The following is a 17,353-nucleotide window of genomic DNA, read 5'->3' as shown; positions in this document are numbered from 1 at the left end:
ACCGTCCACGTCTTGTAGAGATGTTCCCATTAATTAATAAAAATCATACAAAGATCTAATAAGGCTAATTTAAATGCTTTTTTGATCTAAAAATCCCTGTACAGGAAAAATGTATACTAACCAGTTTTATTAAAAAATAAAAAGGTCGAAATCATTTGGCAATTTTTCGAAAACATCCCGGCAATTATATTAGCAATTTTCTGACATAACTGCTTACTATATCATAATTAACATGAATTGAATAGTGTGTTCTGCGCCTGTTAATTATTGCTATAGTAACCAAATCGAAATTTAGCATTTTTTAACATTTTCGAAAAATAGCCAATTTTTCAATCTTTTTTTTTTTTACATAACTGGTTACTATAGCATACTAAACATGCGCGGACTCGAATAATGGGTTCTGCGCATGTCAATTATGCTATAGTAATCAGTTTTATCGAAAAATAAAAAGGTCGAAATATGGCAATTTTTTGAAAAAATCCCTGTACTATTATAGTACAGGGAAATTTTCGAAAAATTGCCAATTTTCTACCCTGTTATTTTTTTACATAACTGGTTACTATAGCATAATAAACATGCGCAGAGTCGAATAATGGGTTCTGCGCATGTCAATTATGCTATAGTAATCAGTTTTATCGAAAAATAAAAAGGTCGAAATATGGCAATTTTTTGAAAAAATCCCTGTACTATAGTACAGGGAAATTTTCGAAAAATTGCCAATTTTCTACCCTGTTATTTTTTTACATAACTGGTTACTATAGCATAATAAACATGCGCAGAGTCGAATAATGGGTTCTGCGCATGTCAATTATGCTATAGTAATCAGTTTTATCGAAAAATAAAAAGGTCGAAATATGGCAATTTTTTGAAAAAATCCCTGTACTATAGTACAGGGAAATTTTCGAAAAATTGCCAATTTTCTACCCTGTTATTTTTTGACATAACTGGTTACTATAGCATAATAAACATGCGCAGAGTCGAATAATGGGTTCTTAGTATGTCAATTATGCTATAGTAATCAGTTCTATCGAAAAATAAAAAGGTCGAAATATGGCAATTTTTTGAAAAAATCCTGTACTATAGTACAGGAAAATTGTCGAAAAATTGCCAGTTTTCTACCCTTTTATTTTTTGACATAACTGGTTACTATAGCATAATAAACATGCGCAGAGTCGAATAATGGGTTCTGAGTATGTCAATTATGCTATAGTAATCAGTTTTATCGAAAATAAAAAGGTCGAAATATGGCAATTTTTTGAAAAAATCCTGTACTATAGTACAGGAAAATTGTCGAAAAATTGCCAGTTTTATACCCTTTTATTTTTTGACATAACTGGTTACTATAGCATAATAAACATGCGCAGAGTCGAATAATGGGTTCTGAGTATGTCAATTATGCTATAGTAATCAGTTTTATCGAAAAATAAAAAGGTCGAAATATGGCAATTTTTTGAAAAAAATCCCTGTACTATAGTACAGGGAAATTTTCGAAAAATTGCCAATTTTCTACACTGTTATTTTTTTACTTAACTGGTTACTATAGCATAATAAACATGCGCAGAGTCGAATAATGGGTTCTGAGTATGTCAATTATGCTATAGTAATCAGTTTTATCGAAAAATAAAAAGGTCGAAATATGGCAATTTTTTGAAAAAATCCTGTACTATAGTACAGGAAAATTGTCGAAAAATTGCCAGTTTTCTACCCTTTTATTTTTTGACATAACTGGTTACTATAGCATAATAAACATGCGCAGAGTCGAATAATGGGTTCTGCGCATGTCAATTATGCTATAGTAATCAGTTTTATCGAAAAATAAAAAGGTCGAAATATGGCAATTTTTTTTGAAAAAATCCCTGTACAGGGAAATTGTACTTTTATTACTTTTATTTTTTTACATAACTGGTTACTATAGCATAATAAACATGCGCAGAGTCGAATAATGGGTTCTGAGTATGTCAATTATGCTTATAGTAATCAGTTTTATCGAAAAATAAAAAGGTCAAAATATGGCAATTTTTTGAAAAAAATCCCTGTACTATAGTACAGGGAAATTTTCGAAAAATTGCCAATTTTCTACCCTGTTATTTTTTACATAACTGGTTACTATAGCATAATTAACATGCGCAGAGTCGAATAATGGGTTCTGCGCTTGTCAATTATGCTATAGTAATCAGTTTTATCGAAAAATAAAAAGGTCGAAATATGGCCATTTTTGGAACAAATTCCTGTACTATAGTACAGGGAAATTTTCGAAAAATTGCCAATTTTCTACCCTGTTATTTTTTGACAAAACTGGTTACTATAGCATAATAAACATGCGCAGAGTCGAATAATGGGTTCTGAGTATGTCAATTATGCTATAGTAATCAGTTTTATCGAAAAATAAAAAGGTCGAAATATGGCAATTTTTTGAAAAAATCCTGTACTATAGTACAGGGAAATTTTCGAAAAATTGCCAATTTTCTACCCTGTTATTTTTTGACATAACTGGTTACTATAGCATAATAAACATGCGCAGAGTCGAATAATGGGTTCTGCGCATGTCAATTATGCTATAGTAATCAGTTTTATCGAAAAATAAAAAGGTCGAAATATGGCAATTTTTTTTGAAAAAATCCCTGTACTATAGTACAGGGAAATTGTACTTTTATTACTTTTATTTTTTTACATAACTGGTTACTATAGCATAATAAACATGCGCAGAGTCGAATAATGGGTTGTGCACATGTCAATTATGTTATAGTAATCAGTTTTATCGATAAATAAAAAGGTCGAAATATGGCAAAATTTTTTGGAACAAATTCCTGTACTATAGTACAGGGACATTTTTTGACATATAATAATGGGTTCTGCGCATGTCAATTATGCTATAGTAATCAGTTCTATCGAAAAATAAAAAGGTCGAAATATGGCAATTTTCGAAAAAAGGCCAATTTTTCACCCTTTTATTTTTTTACATAACTGGTTACTATAGCATAATAAACATGCGCAGAGTTGAATAATTTTCCTCAACTCCTGGTCAATCTTGATTTTGAAAGGTCATTGTTGCAATGACGGAGTTTGTTTGTATTAAAAATTATTTAAACAAATTATTAACCCCAGCAGGATTTCAACCATGTAAAGCTAATAACTAAAGCAAAAAAAAAAGTATCTTTCAACATGCTCTGAGTCAGTGGATATATTTATAGATATGTCAAGGACCATTCCATTACATTTTGAGACCATGGTCCCAATTCTGGACCACTTTTTAGTATACTTTTCAGACCTGCTAGTGTTAAAAGATAGGACAGAATTTTTCAAAAGCCAGCGAGCAGTCTTAAAGTAACAAGTAAACTGAAATTGCATTTTCTCGAGAACTACTTGTCCAAAAAACTTCATTTTTGCACAATAGGGAAGAGTTATAATTGGTGATTTGTAATTGTAAAACATAATTTGATTTAATGTGCACCTTTTTTGATAAAATTTGTTTAAAAACTTATTTCTTTTCAAATTCTATCTATCTATCTATTGTTAGTCAACTGAAGCTATTGTTAATTGAAAGGCTTGTTACATAACCATTGCACCAAACTCGCATACAAATGCTTGTAGTGAAATTAGCCTAAATCACAAACTGCAATAAGACACACACAAATATATATATATATATTTTTTTTTTTTCCCGGAGAAATCTTATGTAGGAGAATTTTACAGTAGGCGGAGGTATGCACTCTGGGAGTGGCTTTCTAGAATATTATATTAACCAGTTATGTCAAATAATAAAAGGTGTAACCAGGTTTGCATAGCATCAAAATATTTTACAACTTTTAACAAGTCTACAGGCAGTTTAGAATTTTTCTTTTATTTTTCCAATGACTACAACATGATTTTAGTATCCTATAAGTGATCTGTTAATACATCCGAGGCAAACTAAAAACAGGACTGAGACAAATACCACAGTACTGCACTATGTACATATTCTCGGTTGCACGTGATATCTGTTAAGCAAGGCCGTAACGAGAGGTTAAAAACGAGTCAAAGATGCTTTAAAAATAATTATTAATATAAAATAAGATGATCTGAGGAATTGGGGTGACGAGACGAGCATGCTGGCTACAGCCCTGTGTTAAAGGCATTGAACAGATCATGTTGCAGCCAGAGATAAGCCCTTTGATCTTTGGACCTCAGCATTCTGTTAGATTGCTTTGGTACATCCTCGCATTTGATCTCATTATTCCATGGGTTCTTCTTTGATGTCTTTCGTCTCCACCTGCATTGTCGCAGCTTGTGCCAAAGACATCAGCATACTTGTAGCAGCAGAGGAAGTTGCCAACGGGGATGTCTGTGAACTTGTTGGAGGCGTTGAGGACATCACTATAAATTGCGGTTTTGATGTTGCAGGTCTTTGTGGGGTCATATGAGGATTGTTATAGACTTTTACAAAATTCTGTGTTGGAGTCGTGGGACTTACCATTGGCTTAGGAGGGGTGATTGTCTGTAATGAATAAAATTGGTTTTTGTTAAATTCCTAAAGCTCTGTGTACACTATCAAACTAGTTTAACAAAAAAATTGTGATGTGCCCAAACATGCTAGTGATAATCTTAAATATGGTAGTGATGATATTACATCATCATGTCCATATATGGGCACATTACATTTTTTGTCATATAAAGTTTGATAGTTGTTTGACAGAGTATATCCAAAATAGGCTATTAAAACATATAATGACTCAGTAAATATATATGGACACTTAAAGACTCTAAAACAAACTACTCAATTAAATGGAAAATTATAAAGAAATGCAAACCTTACTCAAATATTAACAAAAGATGTAATTTATGTATATATGAAAAGTATATTATTATATGTCAACCAGAGCTATGCTCACTGAACCGTAAGAATGAGTTAGTCTCTACTTGTAGACATAGGAAAAAATTCTTACTAAATTGCAGATCCAAATAGTTTATCTAAAACAATAGGCTATTGTATACGACTTCCTGATGACTCACTTCTATTAAGCACTATGAGACAACTGTGTCATTTATGTTTTATATTTCACATGAAGAGTGCGGCCAGCTACATGCGGTCGTACGAAACAAATTTGTAGTGATTAAAACAATGAAGTAACCAAGTTTTCTGCTGTTATTTTATTTATTTATAATATTATATATATATAAAACATACACCCTTAAGAACGTGTCCCCTTAATAAGGGTGTCCCCTTACCCTGTTCTACTGTACTTACTGGTGCTGTACTCTTGGGCGTTGAGCTAAGCAAGAGCATCTTTGTCTGGCTAGCACTACCGGGTAATGAGAAAGTCCTGTGAATAGATGCTGGGTGATGACTTGTTGTGCTTAACAACGTGGGCGTGGTTGGCATATATGAGGTTGGGGTTCTGGGAGAACTCGCAATTATTGTCGTTTGTTTCGGCTAAAGAAGAAAATGGAACAAATGGTATAAATAGAATTTTACACATTTTTGTATGCAAAACAAACATGCATAGCACTATAAAGTTTGGTTCTTAGTTTATGCTCAAAAGGCATTGTTATTATTTATTCAGGCAAAATATATTTTACAATATAATACAAATCAACAAATTAAACAAACACAACATAAGGAGATAAGATATAATAGTCACTAGCTGCCAGGAAAGAAAAAAAAGCAACATAAGCCACTGTCACCAATGACTACAAAGTAATACAACAAATATAAATATAAACGCATGATGAATACATTTTTCTTGTTTACATTCAAATACAGACTGACGGAATAATGCACTTGTCAATTGTATGACCCACTATAAGACCACCAGGAGAGGTCATTTACAAATAATTATTGACGCAGGGGTGCGTCAAAATACCTAGAGGGTACGTCACATCAATGAACAATGGTGTGTCAATGTCCATATCAATAAACAACATGGTCACAGTGCATCAAAATGGGTGCGTCATGGTCACCTAAAGGTAAGTCAAATTTTTTACGCACATTTGCGTCATGGTATTCATATGGTATGATGATGCACTGTGACCATGTTGTTTATGATATGGAAAGTGGTAAAGTAACGGACATTGACACACCATTGTTCATTGATGTGACGTACCATCTAGGTATTTTGACGCACCCCTGCGTCAATAATTATTTGTAAATGACCCCTCCTGGGGTCGTATAGTGGGTCATACAATTGACAAGTACACAATGAAATGTAATATAATTACCGTCGTGAATGATAAGGATGGTTTTCCAGTACTGGCCGGTGGCGGTGGCTGTGCATTTGGTTGTGTACGCAACCTGGTAACATACTCGCAGATGCTCGTACCTAAGTACCCATAATCCCTTTCATAGCTGTCAACAATATCTGGTTGGTCTCGTAAATGTTTGATAATTGGTCCACAATGTTTCTAAAAAAAAAACCAATAGAAGGTAATCAGCTACTGGTTATATGGAACTCTTTCAAATTGTCTGTGATGGATAAGAAACTTGGTTAAAGGATAAAAATGCAATTTACAATTAATATGGTGGAGTTTATGATAAAATAGTCAACTGAATGGAAGTGAAGGTTTGGAGGTTTTGGAATATCTTGAATGAGTATGAATAGTGAATATGTTAATAAATTTATGCTAATGAATATGAATTATAAATATGTTAATGACATATGCAAATGAATAGTGAATATGTTAATGAAATATGCTAATGAGAATATGTTAATGAATATTGAATATGTTAATAAAATATGCTAATGAAAATATTCTAATGAATATGAATATGTTAATGAAATATGCTAACGGCATTATGTTAATTAATGCTAATGATTATGCTACTGAATAGTGAATATGTTAATGAAATAGGTTAATGAAAATATGTTAATGAATATGAATAGTGAATATGTTAATAAAATATGCTAATGAAAATATGTAATGAATGCTAATGAATAGTGAATATGTTAATGAAAGTATGCTTATGAATATGTTAATGACATATGCAAATGAATAGTGAATATGTTAATGAAAATATGTTAATGAATGCTAATGAATAGTGAATATGTTAATGAAAGTATGCTTATGAATATGTTAATGACATATGCAAATGAATAGTGAATATGTTAATGAATGCTAATGAATATGAATAGTGAATATGTTAATGAAATAATGCTAATGAATTAAAAAATGTCTTAATAAAATATGCTAATGTATAATAAATGTTAATGTCATTCATTATGCTATGAATATAAATAGCTAATATTTAAATAAAATATGCTACTGATGAGTGAATCTGTTAATGAAATACTATGCTAATTAATATAAGAAACTATCATATTGTTTGTGAATTCTGCTAAAAAAAATATTTTTCTTACAAGAATCAAGTTTTTTAGGTGCTCAGCAGACACCTTGTCCACACTGGTTACCATGGTACCCTCCACGGACATCTGCACACGCTCACTAAGTGAGGGCATCTTAGGTATCACAATTGTTCTAACTACCTGTGAAATTAAAATAATATTGCAAAATAGTGTTTGAAAATTATTTTCTTATATGTTGTTTATAAATTAAAATTCATGAACATCCAAATTTGATAAATAAAAGTTCCCCCTTTGGGACACCACTATTCAGGGACATCACTATTCGAGGGGACACCAATATTCAAGGGACACAACTAGCACTACAGTAGCTCTACTGTTATTGCTTACCTCTGGTCCGGTTTCACACAGGCCTGATACAGCCCCATATAAGGTTGAAATAGGTGCTTTTGGGTTGTTGAGCGACGAGTCAAATGTTTTAGTAATTCTAGATTGGATATTATTTGTGGTGGTGCTAAATTTTCTGTAAAAACAAAAATGAAAATATTAAAATACATTATAGAATTATTGATTTGGCGTAAACTGGTATCTTTTAATAAAGTTGAGAATGCTTCGATGTTTCGTGTTGTTATGAACAAAGACATTAAGCTCTGTCTATACTATCAAACAAGTTGGACAAAAATGTGTGATGTGCCCAAATATGGTAGTGATATGCTTAAATATGATAGTGATATGACATCATCATGTCCATATATGTTTTCTTTTGACACATAAAGTTTGATAGTGTAGACGCTTTACTGCTTTACTCCAGTTGATGATGGTAGCATAAATTCTGGTCTAGCTAATGTTGTCTGCCTAATAACGTACTTGCAGATGGAAGCCATTAGTCTGGATCCAAAGTCTCTCAATGCCCAATGGTTATCGGCTTCAGGTCGCTGACACAGCTGCTTGCTAACAATGCAGGTTAAGACAGCTGGCACAAGCTCATGTAACTGAAAACAGGTATGTATTAACAAAAATACAGGTAAGGCAAAATATTTGATAACAAGTATAGTATTAAAATAAAAAATAAAGAACAAGAAGAGCAGGTAGCTGGGCACCTCTATTAAGGGGACAATTGGTTGGGTTCCAAAGCTATCCTCTTAATATGAGTTCTATTCTATAGCAGTTTACATAGAAATTATTAAATATAGTGCTATAGCGCTTTGTGCCTCTATTTCACCAAACTAGGCCTACAAACTATCAAAACAATAACTTTTTTTTGGAAAATATTATTAACTTTAATTAATGTAAGAGAAATTAATTATTCATTTATTTTATTATATTTACATATTTTTCAAGGTAAAGACTTGTATTATCCATGACAGCTTTAACCATTCTCATAAGGTAGATCAACAACGCTAGGTTGTTTTGAACGACGTTAACTTTGACCCCTTCGCTAATAAATGCGCTGAAGCGTGGCAGCATCTGATAGAGACCTGGATCTGTTGCTAAACTTTGTAGGGCTTCCTGTAAAAAGATGATATTTTATTATAAATATTTTAAAATAAATAATAAATAAAAATAGTGTTCATGTTTTTTGTTACATGTGCTGTATATATAATACTATAATAATGCTCAGTTCTTAACACATATCTGACTTAAATGCTTTCACACTAGATGGGGTATCTAATAGGTAGAATAATAAAACTTACTGATCTTCTGTTTTCAGAAGAGCCAACACACGATTCAGTGATTTCTTTGTAATACAGTTGTTGTTCCTACAATAAAAAAATATAATTTCATTTTGTGTTGTCAACTTATCATAACCCTAATAGTCATAGTCATAGTCATATATACTTTATTGTCCATTTAAAAAACAGAAATGTGATTTGAAAACTGGCAAAATACAAAAATATAAAATACAATTTACAAAAACACACACAAAAAGTTAAGAGGCTAAAAATTGTTACAATTAGATAAAAATTATCGGTTACATTTTACCTTTGTACTCTGGAGTATAAGTGTATAGCATTAGGTACAAACGAGCACCTAAACCGTTTTGTTTTGGTATTAAGTGCACGTAGTCTTATGCCAGAATTCATGAGAGCAAATTGTTTGTGAAGAGGATGTGTTTCATCATCAATGATACTTTTTACTTTTTTTAACACATTTTCTTTATACAAGGATTCAACATCAGGTAAGTGCTCTCCTACTAGTCTAATTGCTCTATTTCCTATTCGATTAAGTTTAATTTTATCTTTTTGCATTGTATTACCATAAAAACAAACATTACAAAAAAGTATTACACTGAGAATTACAGAGTTATAAAACAATTTAAGTATAGTTTTGTCAATTTGTAGGTGCTTCATTTTTCTTAAAATAAACATCCTTTGGTTGGCTTTGCATAATAATAGGTAAATTGTAAATGTTGTGGAGCGCATCTCCATTTCCTTAGCGTTTGGGCCAGACTCCACTGTGTTGTGAATGTTTGTCAGTCACCTGGGTGGAACAACGTGGATAAAGAATCTTGCAAAAGGAATCAACACTGCAGACCAGAGATTGAACCCACAACCTCTGAATTGTGGGCAATTAAAATGAAAACATTAAAAATCTGTTAAAATATGCCAAAACCAAATAGAACACTTACGACAGATAGTTCGTGAGTAACAACAGGTTTAAGCTTGATAACATCAGATGCTAGACTCTTTCCAGTCAACCCCAGTTTGTTTGGTTTACCTCCCGTTTCCTCTTCCAATGGTTTTCTATTGTGAATATTCTTGGTGATTTCATTTTTCTGTTGGTCTTTCCCAACTAAAGAGAGAAATAAAAAGTGACTATTAATTAATTTGTCTAAATGATGTTTATTAATAGTATACCACGTTGAAACACAGGTTCTCGTCAGATCACAGAAGTTAAGCAACGTTGGGCCAGGTTAGAGCTTAGATGGGAGACCATCTGGGAATATCAGGTGCTGTATATGGAACTGGGGTCCCAATAGGCATTTGAAATCAGCACTGCTGACTCTTATGGCAGCCCCTGCATCTAGTATCTGAGACGTATTGGCTTATGCCTCTCCTCTGGTTACTGTAAGGTGGGCATTGGATGAAAGAAGCCCTAGGTCAATGATGGGACCAGCAAAAGGTGCTTTGAAAAGTCCTGGTTTATGTTTCATCCATCATTCAGATGAATGCAAGACTAATTGACTCTGTTGTCAGACATAATAATAATACCACACTTTTATAGCACTATTTTCATGCAATAACATGTTCAAAGGTGCTGTACACAATGAATGAACATAGATGTTACACTTTTCAACTTTTATTTACCTGGTGGTGGATTTTCAGGTATTGCAGGTTGTACTCCTTCAATACATAACCAATGAGCTAAAAGAAAAACAATACTATTTAGGTAAATTATGGGACAAATATTTACAAGTACTCGACCAAATATGGGATAATTTTAAATGCACAATCAGCAAAAATAATAGACCTTTAGTTTATATCAGAATATACAAGTTAGTTGTCTTACATTTAATACTGACGCCCAAAGGAATCTTTTGTAATGGCGTACTGATTAATTCCTGCAAGTCAATTTCCTTCTCCTCAACAAAATGTAACTCCCGGCCACCCCCACTTGCAAAGCGAAATGGTATGCTCTCTGGGGCTGTGAAACCATACAGGGGCTGGAAAGAAAACATATAAAAAGTAGTAAGAAATATTTAAAATAAATACACTTCTGGATAATAGTTACTGGTAGTGATTTATCTACTCCTGTGCAATCCCATATACTTTGATTTGGCATGTGGCGCAGTGTGTTGAACATTGGACTCTGGATTTCGAGTTCAAATCAAATGCTTCTCCATTGCTTGTATCCTTAGGCAAGGCACTTACGTTTGCCTCTCTCCCAGGTGTATAAATGGGTACCTGGTAAGGTCATGACACAACTTTGCACCGATTGCTAGCTCTATTATGGGAGTATGTTTGATCCAAAAATGACCTGAATAATAGTACAACATTAGAAATCTTTATAAAGAATTAAATTAAATTATCAGAAATGTGTTTACAAACTACACAAAACAAACTACATAAAACAAAATGTAACCTTACTTCAACGTTTTTCACACGTAGTGCTGCATCAATATCTGAAACAGACAACTTTTTTCGTCTACCATGTGTCATAAATTTGGATGCATCCTGAAAAAAAAAGGTTTTTTAAATACATGTTAGTGAACGGTTGACTGTGATAGGGGCACAATCGACAAAAAACATTATAATTAGATGCAATCGACAATAATTACACACTTTGGCCATGCCATTTCAAGAAAAAACAAAACCTAACCTGTACAATTTGTTTCAGTCGAAATGATACATCTTCAGCAATTATTTTAGTTGCCTCTTCTGGAATTTGTGACACTCCTAATGACTCTGCGATTGTTTTGATTGATTCAGATGTAATGGTAGCTCTGGCTTTTTCTTTATTCGACATATTGTTTTAAATTGTAATCTCCCTTTTTTCTGCATAAAAAAAGTATCAGTCAATTTGTAATTAATTATTATTATTGATGAATTTGAGGATCTAAGTAAAAATTAACTCTTCTTAGACTCTAATCTACTAATAATTATGTTTCGTTACCTATACTAACAAACAGTATACTGTTATTTCCATAGGGGCGAATCGACCAGGACGGTGAGAGTTAACTAGAACGGCTCAATTGACTAGCCTACCACAACGTATCAATAGACTAGGTCGCTAGCCTAGGCCTTACTAGGACCAGTATTGTCCAGAATACACCTGTTAATTAAAATTTGTAATACTGGTTTTAACCGTTTTATTGCATAGTTACTATTAACAATCAGTTAAGGTCAAAATTATGTTTAAATAATGATGTATTAACATTTTTTTCCACATTTTTTGGACCTACCATCTAAAAAACAAAAGAGAACGCCATCTTGTTTATTTTCTGCTGCCCTCTATAGTTTTAAGAATAGTTTTATAATAAATAATTTAATCGGCAGTTCACGTCCGTGTGGCCGCGATTTATCAAGGGTGTTTGCTTTAACTATTTACTAATTAACTAATTTACTAATTAACTAATAAATTAACTAATTATAATTTAGTTACTCTCCGGTTGGTTAAATATTAAACTTTTTATTTATAGACAGAAATGGAATGATTTTTTAAATTAGAATAAGGCATAACTTCTTTAAAAAAATAAAACAACAATTTGAATTACTATTACTAATTAGAGACGTGTGCTTCTGGAAATATCATTTTTTAGTAAAAATGTTTCTCGTAACTTAAGGTTCTGATATTGTAAAAAAAAAATGAAATAATAAATCATTGTCAAGTTCATTTTACTTGGTAAATAACAATGTACAAAGGTTAACATCGGAATGTTACCGTTTATGATTAATTCAATCGTCAAGACTCGTGTAGAATTCTCTGAGTTGGCTGCTGAGTGAAATTAAAAATCCATTCTATTGTATTCTGAACTCACACTCACAGTCGCACTTGTGAATCCCATTGTTAATAGATATAGCGATATCGACTTGAGTTTATTGTTCTATTTAGACACCAAAGGAACCACTCGGTATAGGGAGCTCAGTTGCACAGGCTTAGAATAAAAGACAGGAATCAACAAAAGCATGTTCAGATAATAGTTTTTAAACGTGTTTTTCTAGAACCATAGAGATAGCTCTATATATAGGCCTACACTGTTATAGGCCTATTTCGAACCAAATTGAGTGACATAAAGGTGTTGGTGTAATACATTGAAGAGGGACCCCGAGAGGGACTCACGAGTGTGGGTGGTCGGTGATGAAACTTTATTTTCTAAAAGTTCGTTGTGGAAGAATAATTCGAAGATTCTAAAGGTAAACATTAATAAATCTTTTCATGTTTCACTTTAGGCAGGGCAAGGCGAATGTAGAGTAGAGGTGAGGACGAGGGCCCCTCCACAGCCGAATTATTTTCATTCACGATAATCGAATTCCGATTAGCCTAATCTTTAAATAATGAATTAGTAGTAACTTGACAGATTTGTTTAAAATTATCATTATTAATAAATGTTTATATTATAGTTTCATTGGCCTATTTCGTTTTAACACCACCTAATAACATCACATGAAATATAGTTATTTGTATACAATTTTTACATAGCGTTCGGATGCCATGGTAACTATCATCTCATTATGAAGATATTATTAATCCAGGGTCAGAATATAAACAAGTACGTTGTACCAGTCCGATGACGACATTTATAGCCACATTATTAACGTTTTGCTATAGTGATCAATAGTTTATTGATAAAGGTCTATTCGACTCAACGTATAGGCGTACTACACAATGTCGTTAATGGTGACATTTATTTCTATTCACCAAATTTGTGTAATTAGCCCTACGAATGCAGGTGCACGTATTACCGAAATCCGAATCTGTTGCCTACATATTTAATTGGCCTATTTTCTGGTGGTGCCTAATTTAGGGAATTCAGATAGAAAGGACCACGACCCTCTTTAGGAAATAGAAAAAGAGAATAGAAAAAAAATTACCCGATCTGTTCCCTTCTCACCCCCATGAAAAAATATATTTTATTTATTATTTTTATATTGAATAGGCCTATGCCATTTTAATAATAATGATATGACAAAAACAAAATTATCCATCTGAATTTTATAGCAAACAAAAATAGTCAAATTGGATTTTTTGATTAGATTTCTTTTTTCTTTTTTCAGAAGTGAAATCATCAGTGAAGTGAATAACTTTCCTAAAACTGCAAAATGGCCTATTCCAAGTCTGATTATATTAATTTTTAATTTTGGGGAACAAATTGTATATATATACTGCACGTACCTTTAACAAGTACGGAACAGAAAACCAGTGATATCGAATTAGTATTGAAATACTATTTTCTATAGTCATGGTCACACTGTGTGATTTTCGATAATAAATAATTACAGATTTACAATTCTTTCACCTATTTTAATATAGACCACAATGACATCACCGAAACTGTTAAGTTTATAGCTTTATGTTGTCATGGGAACAAGCATAACACTGTTAATAATAAACTAGGTTAGTATAGTATTGCTAGGTCACATCGTAAAATAACTCGGGTTATTTCAGACAATTTTACTTCAAATACGCGATGTGAAGTGAACAGCATTGCAAATCCCAACGGATGGGATAACCTAGATTTTGCTTTGGACGCTTTGCCCTTACTGAATATTGCTGTCATATCTTTGCACAGATTTCGTAGCCTACTGCCTATATATTCGACTTTTAAGAATATTTTATATTCCCAAAGGACGTACATGGATGATGGAGGGAAATGAGGAAAGCGGATCTTCGGCAAGGAATTTGGATTATAACATTATAAAACATCGGGTAAGTTATCAGAATTTAAATGCAGCGTTTACGGGTGAAATGAAATGATCTTCATAACTTTTCAGCGGTAGGCCTACTATATTAAATAGGGGAAGAGGATAATGGAAAGGGTTTTTAAAATAGAAAATAAAGTGCTGAAATTAATTTGAATATTAATCTCGACAAGAAGTAAATGCCATTTGATCATTATATGCTATTTTTTTGATAGGGCTGTAGCGAAAGAAGACGTCAGACGTCTTCAGCACCAGCCGCGATATACGTAACCACTTTGCCAAAGATTGCAACAGGTCGCACAATACATAGCGCTAAAAAGTTTTGGAAGGATCATGAATCAATTGAAACTGCAATACGGGAAGTAAGTCCAACAACTTAATTGTTTATAACAAGAACTCCGTGCCAACAAAACAAACAGTGCAACTCTCCGGTGTGTTCGTTGGTTCATAATGGAGACCAGCTTGTTCCAAGTTTAGATAATCCACAGTAATCCACATAGATAGAATCAACATTGTACTTTGCATGTTAAGAAACTGTTCTTGTCAAACGTTAACCTCAATGACATTTTGTTTCAGAAAAGTGCAAGAGAGTGCGAAGAGAACAACAGATGTATACAGTTTTCCAAACGTCCAAAAACACTCAAGGTATCTCGTCTTCGGCAGATGAAACCGTTCCGAATAATTCATTCGGAAGTATTCGGAATGCCAAAAGATAAACAGAAAGAAATGTACGCTGAAGTGACCTACCTCACAAATGCTGTTAGAAATTGTGATGGAATACACAGCTTTAAAGTAAGTAACGACGGCTTCTTCTACCATCCGACAATACACCGCATTTCTTCCAAACACATTAGTTATTCCTCGAAGTAAAGCAGTTATTTAAAAGACAACAGTTATTTTTCCAAACACAGAGTAGTTATTCTTTCAAACACAGAGCAGTTATTCTTCCAAACATAAGAGCAATTAATCATCAAAGTTACAGTTATTCTTCCCAACACAACAGTTATCTTCCAAACGCAAGAGCAGTTATTCTTCCAAACACAGCAGTTAATCATCAAAGTTACAGTTATTCTTCCAAACTTAACAGGTTATTCTTCCAAGTTTAAAATACACACGAAGTTATTTCAGAATGGTTTTGAATTTTTATTGTAGAATCTATCAAGTTTTGATCATTTAAAAAAGCAAGACAAGAAGGAAAAGATACCACGTTGGCGGTCAGCCAATTTGGAGAAATCGTACAAAAGAATGCTGCCACCAGCACCACCAGGAAAGGCTAATAAGGTCTTTGCATGGGAGGTCGTTTCGTCAGTATTATCAAAAGACGTGCCATCTAATTCAAAATCAACCTCTGGTAAGTAGCGAGTTTAGAATGTAGACATTGCCATTCCGATAGTTTACAACCATGGGCAGAGAATTTGCCATACAAACATTAGTTGATTGAAGAGTCTGGTCTATGATTTATTTATCTGTTAAATTATTTCTAGTTCGACTTTCAATCTAGTTTTATTAATTCTATGAAGATGTTGTTTGTAATTTTTCCGTACGAGTAGCAGTTTTCCATCTCTTTGGCATCTTCTTCTACTCCTCTTTTTAAGTCGGTATGCAAAATGGCTAATTGTATCTGTCTCTGCACCTATAACCATTCTAAATTGAATTGGCATGCATGGCGGTCATAGCAATTGGCCTACAATCATTTTCCTTGTCAATTCTACAATCTAAAACAGACATACTATTTCTTCTGGAATTCTTACTTTGCTTGCCAATTTTTATTTATCATTTTACTGTTAACTTCTGTTTAAGACGATTTGGAAAGTGGTTGCAGCGACGCAGATTTCCGTGGTCGATATGGAAGCAGCGACCAGTTCGATATTGAAGAACAACATAAAGAGGAAAATGAAAAACAACGCTTGAAAAGGCGTGAAGAACTGTTAAAAACTACGCGATGTGCAAGTGCTGGACGAAAATTTGTAGTGGACAACAACCCGGATGTAAATATATTACGTCAGAAAAAACACCACTCAGAAACGAGATCTAAAGATAGACGTTTGATAGACAATTTGAAGAAAAGCCACGACAGATCAATAATTGGTGACGATTTTATAAACAAATCTCAACCAAGGAAAGAGTTACGGCACAGACATAAGAATGCAATTCCAGTTATGTTAACTGATAATACAGCTAAGAATCAAGCAGCACGACAGCAAAACGATTCACTTTCCTCAACAGTCGAGACATCGTCAAAGAAAGTCGCCAACAAGAATGAGGAACGAAAAGATGATTTAAAAAATAACAATGAAAAATCGAACATTAACATTGAACATATAATACCTGATACTACAGGGGAAACGATACAATTGAATACAGTGGAGCCCTCTATTGTGGGGACACCTTCAGAACACAACAAATCGTAGGTGTTGGTCGTAAAAAAACCCTCGAAAGCATCGTCACTGGCCCTCGTATGTTTCATCGACAAGAAAGTATCACGTAAAATAGGGGTGTCAAAATAGGGGTGTCTAAATGAGGTGTTCTATTGTATAAGAAGGAAGTTGCTCGAGTGTTTTGTATGCTCCATATTATCTTCCTATTGATTTTGAATCATATTAAAGCGCATACAAAATCTCAAAGCGCTGAATATATTATAAATAAATACGTATTACGAGAAATAAATTATTTTAGCTTCTTATTTTATTATACATACTAACTTACAGTTTAATTTAT

At 33.0% G+C, this 17,353-nt stretch overlaps 2 protein-coding genes across 7 annotated transcripts; one reads left to right on the top strand and one right to left on the bottom strand.

Annotated features, from left to right (window-relative positions):
- Window positions 1-3,816: 3,816 nt before the first annotated feature.
- LOC140049049 (transcription initiation factor TFIID subunit 6-like) lies at window positions 3,817-12,215 on the bottom strand. The gene is made up of 14 exons (XM_072093862.1): window positions 12,178-12,215; window positions 11,595-11,770; window positions 11,363-11,449; window positions 10,785-10,938; window positions 10,583-10,639; window positions 9,904-10,067; window positions 8,969-9,034; window positions 8,604-8,783; window positions 8,142-8,266; window positions 7,665-7,797; window positions 7,332-7,457; window positions 6,196-6,378; window positions 5,225-5,410; window positions 3,817-4,474 (listed from the first exon to the last, which is right to left on the bottom strand). The coding sequence occupies exons 2-14, from the start codon at window positions 11,739-11,741 to the stop codon at window positions 4,211-4,213; spliced, it is 1,872 nt and encodes a 623-aa protein (XP_071949963.1). The 5' UTR covers window positions 11,742-11,770; window positions 12,178-12,215; the 3' UTR covers window positions 3,817-4,210.
- Window positions 12,216-12,846: 631 nt separating this feature from the next.
- LOC140050017 (uncharacterized) lies at window positions 12,847-17,348 on the top strand. Of its 6 annotated transcripts, XM_072095000.1 has the most exons (9): window positions 12,847-13,129; window positions 13,416-13,485; window positions 13,991-14,049; window positions 14,247-14,330; window positions 14,563-14,642; window positions 14,851-14,997; window positions 15,212-15,427; window positions 15,788-15,986; window positions 16,436-17,348. In XM_072095000.1, the coding sequence occupies exons 2-9, from the start codon at window positions 13,448-13,450 to the stop codon at window positions 17,044-17,046; spliced, it is 1,434 nt and encodes a 477-aa protein (XP_071951101.1). In that variant the 5' UTR covers window positions 12,847-13,129; window positions 13,416-13,447; the 3' UTR covers window positions 17,047-17,348. The 6 variants fall into 6 exon arrangements, with proteins under 6 accessions (XP_071951101.1, XP_071951102.1, XP_071951103.1 ...); XM_072095001.1 differs by lacking the exon at window positions 14,247-14,330 and having other exon boundaries at window positions 14,506-14,642; window positions 16,436-17,347; XM_072095002.1 differs by lacking the exon at window positions 14,247-14,330 and having other exon boundaries at window positions 16,436-17,346.
- Window positions 17,349-17,353: the final 5 nt, after the last annotated feature.

This window comes from Antedon mediterranea, chromosome 5 (genome assembly GCF_964355755.1).
Source record: "Antedon mediterranea chromosome 5, ecAntMedi1.1, whole genome shotgun sequence".
Lineage (NCBI taxonomy): Eukaryota > Metazoa > Echinodermata > Crinoidea > Comatulida > Antedonidae > Antedon > Antedon mediterranea.
This window is presented reverse-complemented; position numbering and strand designations above follow the sequence as displayed.